Source organism: Pollachius pollachius (assembly GCF_949987615.1).
Source record: "Pollachius pollachius genome assembly, chromosome: 10".
NCBI classification, from domain to species: domain Eukaryota; kingdom Metazoa; phylum Chordata; class Actinopteri; order Gadiformes; family Gadidae; genus Pollachius; species Pollachius pollachius.
The window spans coordinates 9,528,219-9,539,684 of record NC_136943.1 but is presented as its reverse complement, the minus strand read 5'-3'; the positions used below and the strand labels follow the sequence as shown (position 1 = coordinate 9,539,684).

At 45.8% G+C, this 11,466-nt stretch overlaps 1 protein-coding gene across 1 annotated transcript; it reads right to left on the bottom strand.

The window, feature by feature from the left end:
• Positions 1-880: 880 nt before the first annotated feature.
• On the bottom strand, positions 881-10,037 carry f9a (coagulation factor IXa; the record flags this gene model as incomplete). The annotated part of the gene is made up of 11 exons (XM_079744899.1): positions 881-1,479; positions 1,814-1,937; positions 2,254-2,573; positions 2,824-2,958; positions 3,391-3,504; positions 3,656-3,680; positions 5,187-5,383; positions 5,893-5,989; positions 8,574-8,693; positions 9,262-9,444; positions 10,029-10,037. 11 exons carry the CDS (start codon positions 10,035-10,037, stop codon positions 881-883), a joined length of 1,923 nt encoding a protein of 640 aa, XP_079601025.1.
• Between the last annotated feature and the right edge of the window lie 1,429 nt (positions 10,038-11,466).

Genomic DNA, 11,466 nt, shown 5'->3' with positions numbered 1-11,466 from the left:
AATGTCATATTTTAATATCTAGATATTTCAGGCCAAATTTCCAATATAAATTTGAATGTTTATTTTTTGTGTTCTGATTTATCGAACTGAGGTTTAGTGGAATTGGCTGATAATGTAGTCTTGTTCAAAGTGTTAAAGGCCCCTATTTTACCCCCAGGTCTGAGGCAGATTAGATTAAAAGTTATCTCCTAGTCTGCACTCTAACACCCAGATATGATGGATAGATCGAGCTACAAGCCTACAGTGGACTGAACAAACAGGTAGGCTATCTGTACATCTGGGTGGACCTCTCACGTGTGATGTCACTAGACTTTAGATTGTGAAATGGCTTGAAGTGGCTAATCAAGATCACACCTGGAGGTAAAACGGGACCATTATTATTTCTCTCCTTTACAGATGACATGTCGTAAAGCATTATGCGGCCAGCAGATGGCAGTATTGCTACAACATGACAATATGAACGCTGTTGAACTACTGAAGATACATTTTGTATGAAACCTATTATACATCCAGGATGACTAAAATAATCAACACATACTGGATAGACAGAATGGGAAAATGTGTGGTAAATTTGACACTTTTAAATGGCACTTTTTGTGAATTCAACTTGCAATTTCTATAGGGTGTTTCTAACCCGGTCATGCATTTCTACAGTATCTTCTAAAATCAATCACCAATTACATCAACAAAATGGATAGTAAGCAAACCCTTTATTAACGATTGACAACTGCTGTGTATGTCTCCCAAAATAAAAATAAAAAGTAACAACTTTTGAATGTTTAAACTAATTGCCCAACTGCATTAAGCGAGAGATGTTTCTATGGGTTTCCTCTGCAGTCTTATCGCCTCCTACCTAACTCACCCAGGGGGGTGGCTTCGGTCAGGGGTCCGGCTCGTCCGTTTCGTCCGGCCCCAGGTCCAGCATGCGGGTGCGGGACTTCATGACCCTGCGTATCCAGCGGTAATAGTGGGACACGCGCGTGTACACGCCGTACTTCCCCTTCTTGGCGCACTCCTCGCCCCAGCTCACGATGCCCGTCAGGAACCAGGTGTCGTAGTAGCGGTTGGTGTGGGGGCCGCCGCTGTCGCCCTGGCAGGAGTCCTTGGCCTCGTCCTCGTAGCCGGCGCAGAACATGTAGCGCGTGATCCTGGACGAGCTGCTGTCCTTGCACTCGGCCCGCTCGGTGAAGGGCAGCTCCACCTTCTTCAGGGTGGAGGACGTGGCCCCCTGGAAGCGCAGCCGGCCCCAGCCGCTGACTGTGCCGGGGGAGCCCTCCTTCACCAGGGCCTCCGTGAAGGCCTTGGGCCCCAGGCAGATGGGGACCACCATGGGGGAGAAGCGGATGGAGCTCTGCAGGCGCAGCAGGGCGATGTCGTGGTTGTACAGGCTGACGGTGGCGTTGTAGCGGGGGTGGAAGTACTCATCCCGCACCTCCAGGTCCTGCTCACTGGCCTCCTGGATGTAAATGTTGTGCTCCCCTGTACGGGGGGAATGAGGCCCGGTTGATCCAGTTATGTATATTTACACTGTTATTCACATTATTACATTATGTCATATTTTGTTATAGTACTTAGTTATGTAGCATGTTATCATAGCTATCGAATACGGGGAATGGGTAAACCTAGCGAGTGTTGGTGCCTTGCAATTGGTCCTATGAATGTCCTCATTGTACCAACAGCGACATATTGTTTCACTTTCTTATGACAAATGTACTTATTTTAAGTCGCGTTGGATAAAAGCATCTGCTAAATGCCGTAAATGTAAATGACACTGTCTACAACACGTTGGTCCATGGTTCTCTCCCAGCAGTACCTGCCCTGACAAAGAAGTCCTGGCCTCCCTCCACCAGGCAGTGGGCGGCGGTGAGGACCCACACCTCGCTGAGGATGGAGCCCCCGCAATACAGCAGACCGCTGGGACGGTTGATCAACCCCACCTGGGCAAAGGAGCGGGAGGAATAGGTCATAAGTCAAAGGTAAAACATGGTAAAGGCTCTCTGCAGGAACGTGTTGCTCATACAAAGTGACTTTGTATAGTTTTCATGTTTTGGTAGTCTTACATTGCGTAACATTCTACAATATAGCACACACGACTTATTTATCCAAATTGATTCATCCAGGTGTTTGGTTTTCCAGACATTCCCATTAACAAGCAACGCAGGGTTGGGTTATCTTACGAAGGGACAGACGGTAGACGGTGGGGATCAGGGTTGGACTATCCTGAGCCACAGTGGAGTCCCTTCCCCCTCCTACCTGCCACGGGATCTCCCCGGGGCTGACGTCCAGCCCGCCGACGATGCGCTTGTTGTCCTCGTGCTCCTCCACGTCCACCCAGAACGCCCCAGGCCCCCTCCTCGAGCGGGTCAGCAGGGGGCCGCTCTCGGCCCAGGGGGGCTCCACGGACGAGGACGGCGCTGCAGAGGTTGTGACGGGGGGAGTACTGCTGCCTGTGGTGTTGGTGGTGGTGTTGGTTGTAGTATGGCTCTGCGTCAGGGTGGCGTTCAGCTGCGAGAGAGACCGCCTCGACATGTCGCTGATCACCGTCAACACGTCCCGGCCGCAGGGGAAGTCGCCTGGGAAGCGGGGATTTTTTTTTTTTTTCAGATACATGTCGTTCAGGCGCTGGTGTCGGTCGCTGGTGTTGGGCACCTTGCTCAAGGGTGTCGGCAATTAGACTGCGGACGTTCGGGTTCTAAGACAGGCCCTTTTGGCCGGGAGTCAAACACCATCACCGCTAGACTATCCTGCTGCCCCCTAAAGACATGCGATAGGAAAATCAACGGGCGTCCTTTGGTGGTGGATTGAGTCCGCTAGATGTGATACCTTCTGGTAAACAGTCCAGTCCGTCCTCAGAGAGCTTGAATCCATCGGCGCAGGAGCATCTGGTGCCAGCGTCTCCCACTGACTCACAGAAGTGCCAGCAGTCGCCGTTGTTTACATCACACCTTTTGCGTGTGGCTGAGAACCAAACAGACAAGCAAACCCTTTTGGTTATAGTCCAATAGTGACATACGCCCACCCCAAACAAGTGGTGTTCTATTTTATTATCAGTCCAACAGGTCAAGATAAGGCAGGGTAGGTCAGTTATATTCTAAAATAATTATTTATATATATATATATATATATATATATATATATATATATATATATATATATATATATATATATAGACTTATATATATATATATATAAGTCCCTTTTTGGTTTGGTGAACTGTATGGAGGGAATAAGGTGGTTGAACTTGACCGATGAGTCATGTTAAAGTCCCCACATCCAACAGATCAACATCATTGTAGGCCTGTTGGGTGAATGACTCATCTCTAGCTTTGACGCAATCGGTCATCAAAGTATGTCTGGGCCATCCTTTCAATCGGGTCACATGTATCTCACCGATCTCACAACGGCTGCCGGTGAAGTCAAGGGGGCAGGTACAGGTGAAGGAGCCGAGGAGGTCTTTACACACACCCTGGTTCTGACACGGTTCCGGGCTGCACTGGTCACCGTCTGAGGTACACGCACGCACACACACACACACACAGCCGACACATTGCGTCAATACAATTTATTAACTTAATAACAAATATTCCAGAAACTGTATAGTAAAACACTCATTGTGTCATTGTTTAGCTGGTAAATGATTAAACACATTTCCTACCTATATACCCAGTCCAAAACTCCATCTGAAACATAGAAGAGTAAAGAGTAAACACTGCATCGTCAAATCATTACATTTGTATTGCCCTTCATCAAAGGCCAGCGAGAGAGGGATCCACCCAGCAAGGAATGGTTAGGAGCAACATGGATAACACATAATGGTAGCACAAGACAACTGGGAAGCAAAAATTATGTCAAATAATTTTCTCGTAGATAGTAGATGAGTAAGGAATAATATTATCTTTGGGTTAAGTTGGGTAATCAAAGTCTTAAAAGCTATACACCTTAACCAATGACCCACATCATTTTACAGGTCCCATGGCATGCTACTCTATGAATGCTTTTATATAGCTTTTAGTTGGCCCCTAATACAGTACTTAGATGTTCAAGAAATTCAGCCTTGGTGCAGAATTACAGCCACTACGAGCCAGTCCCACAATGAGCTTTCCACAAACGTGTGGAGGGTGGGGGTGTGGCCCTGAGCAGCTTGCGGCCACGGTACCATGCGCTCGTGTTTACAATGTATGTCTCGCAATGGCGAGGCTCACACAGCTTTTGGCCGTGTTCTGTAAATATTGTAAAACCCTCCGGGTGCTCCGGCGGGAGTCCTGGAGCTCTATATCTAAATAATATATTATACATAGATATCTATATCTATATCCTATAATATATATTATCACAGCCAAAAGCTGTGTGCGCTTCCAGACGATATTATGAATCTCAAACGACTGCGTCGGGTTCTCCGACGTCTCTGGTTCTTCCACGTCTACATCAATCTGAAGTAGACTGAAGCGCGACATGGAGGAGAAAGGGATTGTTGCCCTGCGATTGTCTCCCGCGGGAGCCCCGCTGCCCGCTGCTGCGGCACCACTGCTTCGGCAGCGGGCAGCAACGAGGCGGTGGTGCCTCGGCTGCGGGCCGCGACGGCGGTGCCCCGCGGCGGTGGTGGTGCTCTAAGGGGGTGGTGGTGCTCTGCGGCGGTGGTGCCCTGCGGCGGTGGTTCCGGCGGGAGACAATCGCGGGCAACAATCCCTTTCTCCTCCGTGTTGCGGTTCATGTACTTCAGGGAGTCAAAGCCAAAGTTCCTTTCCCCGCAATTCCTTCTCAACTACGAGTCTCGTTGTGGAAATACCAGAAAACCCGACGTGTTCCAAATAACAAAGAAGTGTACAACACTTGCGTTACATTGTGTGTATTCACACACACACACACGCACGCACGCACGCACGCACGCACGCACACACGGTGCTCGTATGGTTGTAGCTCATTGGGCAAAGGGAGGTAACATGTCCCCGTATGACGAAATACGGGGGAAAATTCCGAATCAGCGTGACTGAGCTTTGTTTTTTCAAAGGCAGAGCAGGATAGCTAGTGCTCGTTTTACACCTAACGCCATTTCTAGCAACTGGGGGGCCATCGGCAGGCTCGGGGAACTCGTATTAATGTTAGAAAACATTAATATGACACTCCAAAAGTGTAATTGTCATGCCATGATACCTTTAACGAACACGTAACTCACACGAAGAACGTACCGTCTTCTGGTCGTCCTCAAACACCTCCCTGGCCTCCTCCAGGTCACATCGCTCCTCCACACACTCCCTCTCCAGGTCTCCTTGCATGAACTCCTCGAATATCCCCGAGTTGTGGCGTCGCTGCCTCCGAAGTACACTGTCGGCGGCCCTGCCCGACAGGAACACCAGGCCTGGGCCCGGAGCCTGGGGAGTCGGGGCTGGTTCAAGTCGTATTGGGCATACAGATTTATAAACCATATCATGTCATACAGTCATTGGCTATAGTCATCTTATTGTTATATCATATTCTGTATAATTCCATCCGACAGCATTTTTTTCTACACTTAAATAAGCGATGTAGGCTAATACAACTTTTCTATAGAAATTAGATATTTATATTAAATATGATCATTTTTGTTAGCTCTTTGTAGCCTACATGGGAGGCGGGGGTATTTTATGTATTTGTATTTAAATGTGAGTTAATATTATTTTTTTCTCGAGCAAAAAAGCATTAGGCCTACTCGAGTTATGTCCATCCACTGAACTACAACCGTCGAAGCAGTCAAGTAAACGATCAAAATAACACAGCAGGCACTACATTATTGATGGTGTGGAAGAGGGTCTATATATAATGATTCATTTTGACAAGAAAAAGCATTTCACATGTTAAGTATCTATTAGCCCACGACCACCCTAGTTAGGGGGACAACATTAAAAATACATATACCTGCAGATGCGATGTCATTTAACAGCAACAAACTGCATAGCAGCGAAAGAAGTATTCCAACCGGAGCCATGCTGTGGTCTGCCAAGGCGATCACATTCACACATCGAGATCCGGCACCAAATTACAATATTGGAGACGCACTCCAAATGCAACCCTTTTTAAGTATGCGATAGGGAATGAACCAGGCTGTTTCCCGAGTTTACAAGCTACAGGTTGGCCTCACCAAACCATTTGTGCACTTAGGTCAACAAACAGAATATTGAGCAAAGGCCAAAAGTGCAGGATAATACGGGCACTGCCGCAAGTTCACCACCAGAGGACGCTCGTACACTTCACAGCGATATACAGACGCTACACATTTAATTATGGAAGTACACGTTCATACTTAATAAGGCCTACTGTTAACGTATACCATTATAGATTAGATATAGATTCGATGTTATATTTAATTATTTTTAATTGAATGGGCTTTTAGGGTTGAGTTGGCTCAGCTTGCAATCGACAATGCATCATAATGAACCATGCTACCAACTCCCATTTGATCAGATTGAAACGTCCTGCATTTAATCCTGGGTTGTTTCCATCTCACTTTTCCTCAGTGGGTTGTTGAGGCGCTCATCGACATGGAATAATTCAATATCCAAACTAATGCAGTGGTCAAGGCTGAAGCGATGTTCGCGCTTGCTCTTCCGGGCCTTTTAAAAGGCAACCGTCCATGGTTCAATTCCGGTGTCTCTTGTGTGGTTTGGCCTAACAAAGAACCTGAGCCTCTTTCCGCCCCCGTGGGAGTCCCGGGGCTGCTCAAGTGGAGGTAAACATTGATCGGAGACATTTAATATTTCGTTAAATCATTACATGGCTAAATAATTCACGCTTGAGTAATTAACACTGCCTACTCACTATCGGATAGTTTCAATCATGTCCCTCTGGCGAGACTATAAATATAACAAAGAAATCAAACCAAATCATTTGCTCAATAATGATAAACAGCCCTAACCAAGGGTTAAAGATTAAACCAGTTGTTTCTCTTACAGCTTTACCTGTTATTTCTTCAAGGCCCAGGTATAACCTAATCTTTAGTAGCCTATGCCTTTTTTTTCCTATTTGAACCCGCGCATACAAAAACACGTCTCAGTAGTTTGAATTATTTGATAATATTTCCAATGGGCTGTGTAGATAGAGCAAAACATTATAATTACTCACATTTTAGAATACCCAATTCACTCCCTGTCTATCCCTCTCTCATACCTCTCTGTCTTCCATTCATGTTGGCTAATTGATGGATACCATAACCTTAGTAGGAAATATACCATTTGTAGCTTGCCTCTGTATGCTAATTGATGCTGGTGTGTAATAGTGCAAACAAACAATAGAAGGAAAACAGCAGTCCTGTAATAGTACAAAGAAGGCAAACAGATGACCGATGGTAGTTCATCTTTTTATTGTCTGTTACATCAAAGCCAGCCAGTACCAGGAATAAAACATCAGCCGAATGACTCTTTTGTTTGGTTTTAGAATTTTTGAATATTGAGCTAATATTGAGCGATCTCACAACGGCTGCCGGTGAAGTCAAGGGGGCAGGTACAGGTGAAGGAGCCGAGGAGGTCTTTACACACACCCTGGTTCTGACACGGTTCCGGGCTGCACTGGTCACCGTCTGAGGTACACGCACGCACGCACACACACACACACACAGCCGACACATTGCGTCAATACAATTTATTAACTTAATAACAAATATTCCAGAAACTGTATAGTAAAACACTCATTGTGTCATTGTTTAGCTGGTAAATGATTAAACACATTTCCTACCTATATACCCAGTCCAAAACTCCATCTGAAACATAGAAGAGTAAAGAGTAAACACTGCATCGTCAAATCATTACATTTGTATTGCCCTTCATCAAAGGCCAGCGAGAGAGGGATCCACCCAGCAAGGAATGGTTAGGAGCAACATGGATAACACATAATGGTAGCACAAGACAACTGGGAAGCAAAAATTATGTCAAATAATTTTCTCGTAGATAGTAGATGAGTAAGGAATAATATTATCTTTGGGTTAAGTTGGGTAATCAAAGTCTTAAAAGCTATACACCTTAACCAATGACCCACATCATTTTACAGGTCCCATGGCATGCTACTCTATGAATGCTTTTATATAGCTTTTAGTTGGCCCCTAATACAGTACTTGTAGATGTTCAAGAAATTCAGCCTTGGTGCAGAATTACAGCCACTACGAGCCAGTCCCACAATGAGCTTTCCACAAACGTGTGGAGGGTGGGGGTGTGGCCCTGAGCAGCTTGCGGCCACGGTACCATGCGCTCGTGTTTACAGTGTATGTCTCGCAATGGCGAGGCTCACACAGCTTTTGGCCGTGTTCTGTAAATATTGTAAAACCCTCCGGGTGCTCCGGCGGGAGTCCTGGAGCTCTATATCTAAATAATATATTATACATAGATATCTATATCTATATCCTATAATATATATTATCACAGCCAAAAGCTGTGTGCGCTTCCAGACGATATTATGAATCTCAAACGACTGCGTCGGGTTCTCCGACGTCTCTGGTTCTTCCACGTCTACATCAATCTGAAGTAGACTGAAGCGCGACATGGAGGAGAAAGGGATTGTTGCCCTGCGATTGTCTCCCGCGGGAGCCCCGCTGCCCGCTGCTGCGGCACCACTGCTTCGGCAGCGGGCAGCAACGAGGCGGTGGTGCCTCGGCTGCGGGCCGCGACGGCGGTGCCCCGCGGCGGTGGTGGTGCTCTAAGGGGGTGGTGGTGCTCTGCGGCGGTGGTGCCCTGCGGCGGTGGTTCCGGCGGGAGACAATCGCGGGCAACAATCCCTTTCTCCTCCGTGTTGCGGTTCATGTACTTCAGGGAGTCAAAGCCAAAGTTCCTTTCCCCCCAATTCCTTCTCAACTACGAGTCTCGTTGTGGAAATACCAGAAAGCCCGACGTGTTCCAAATAACAAAGAAGTGTACAACACTTGCGTTACATTGTGTGTATTCACACACACACACACACACGCACGCACGCACGCACGCACGCACGCACGCACGCACGCACGCACGCACACACGGTGCTCGTATGGTTGTAGCTCATTGGGCAAAGGGAGGTAACATGTCCCCGTATGACGAAATACGGGGGAAAATTCCGAATCAGCGTGACTGAGCTTTGTTTTTTCAAAGGCAGAGCAGGATAGCTAGTGCTCGTTTTACACCTAACGCCATTTCTAGCAACTGGGGGGCCATCGGCAGGCTAGGGGAACTTGTATTAATGTTAGAAAACATTAATATGACACTCCAAAAGTGTAATTGTCATGCCATGATACCTTTAACGAACACGTAACTCACACGAAGAACGTACCGTCTTCTGGTTGTCCTCAAACACCTCCCTGGCCTCCTCCAGGTCACATCGCTCCTCCACACACTCCCTCTCCAGGTCTCCTTGCATGAACTCCTCGAATATCCCCGAGTTGTGGCGTCGCTGCCTCCGAAGTACACTGTCGGCGGCCCTGCCCGACAGGAACACCAGGCCTGGGCCCGGAGCCTGGGGAGTCGGGGCTGGTTCAAGTCGTATTGGGCATACAGATTTATAAACCATATCATGTCATAGAGTCATTGGCTATAGTCATCTTATTGTTATATCATATTCTGTATAATTCCATCCGACAGCATTTTTTTCTACACTTAAATAAGCGATGTAGGCTAATACAACTTTTCTATAGAAATTAGATATTTATATTAAATATGATCATTTTTGTTAGCTCTTTGTAGCCTACATGGGAGGCGGGGGTATTTTATGTATTTGTATTTAAATGTGAGTTAATATTATTTTTTTCTCGAGCAAAAAAGCATTAGGCCTACTCGAGTTATGTCCATCCACTGAACTACAACCGTCGAAGCAGTCAAGTAAACGATCAAAATAACACAGCAGGCACTACATTATTGATGGTGTGGAAGAGGGTCTATATATAATGATTCATTTTGACAAGAAAAAGCATTTCACATGTTAAGTATCTATTAGCCCACGACCACCCTAGTTAGGGGGACAACATTAAAAATACATATACCTGCAGATGCGATGTCATTTAACAGCAACAAACTGCATAGCAGCGAAAGAAGTATTCCAACCGGAGCCATGCTGTGGTCTGCCAAGGCGATCACATTCACACATCGAGATCCGGCACCAAATTACAATATTGGAGACGCACTCCAAATGCAACCCTTTTTAAGTATGCGATAGGGAATGAACCAGGCTGTTTCCCGAGTTTACAAGCTACAGGTTGGCCTCACCAAACCATTTGTGTACTTAGGTCAACAAACAGAATATTGAGCAAAGGCCAAAAGTGCAGGATAATACGGGCACTGCCGCAAGTTCACCACCAGAGGACGCTCGTACACTTCACAGCGATATACAGACGCTACACATTTAATTATGGAAGTACACGTTCATACTTAATAAGGCCTACTGTTAACGTATACCATTATAGATTAGATATAGATTCGATGTTAAATTTAATTATTTTTAATTGAATGGGCTTTTAGGGTTGAGTTGGCTCAGCTTGCAATCGACAATGCATCATAATGAACCATGCTACCAACTCCCATTTGATCAGATTGAAACGTCCTGCATTTAATCCTGGGTTGTTTCCATCTCACTTTTCCTCAGTGGGTTGTTGAGGCGCTCATCGACATGGAATAATTCAATATCCAAACTAATGCAGTGGTCAAGGCTGAAGCGATGTTCGCGCTTGCTCTTCCGGGCCTTTTAAAAGGCAACCGTCCATGGTTCAATTCCGGTGTCTCTTGTGTGGTTTGGCCTAACAAAGAACCTGAGCCTCTTTCCGCCCCCGTGGGAGTCCCGGGGCTGCTCAAGTGGAGGTAAACATTGATCGGAGACATTTAATATTTCGTTAAATCATTACATGGCTAAATAATTCACGCTTGAGTAATTAACACTGCCTACTCACTATCGGATAGTTTCAATCATGTCCCTCTGGCGAGACTATAAATATAACAAAGAAATCAAACCAAATCATTTGCTCAATAATGATAAACAGCCCTAACCAAGGGTTAAAGATTAAACCAGTTGTTTCTCTTACAGCTTTACCTGTTATTTCTTCAAGGCCCAGGTATAACCTAATCTTTAGTAGCCTATGCCTTTTTTTTCCTATTTGAACCCGCGCATACAAAAACACGTCTCAGTAGTTTGAATTATTTGATAATATTTCCAATGGGCTGTGTAGATAGAGCAAAACATTATAATTACTCACATTTTAGAATACCCAATTCACTCCCTGTCTATCCCTCTCTCATACCTCTCTGTCTTCCATTCATGTTGGCTAATTGATGGATACCATAACCTTAGTAGGAAATATACCATTTGTAGCTTGCCTCTGTATGCTAATTGATGCTGGTGTGTAATAGTGCAAACAAAGAATAGAAGGAAAACAGCAGTCCTGTAATAGTACAAAGAAGGCAAACAGATGACCGATGGTAGTTCATCTTTTTTTTGTCTGTTACATCAAAGCCAGCCAGTACCAGGAATAAAACATCAGCCGAATGACTC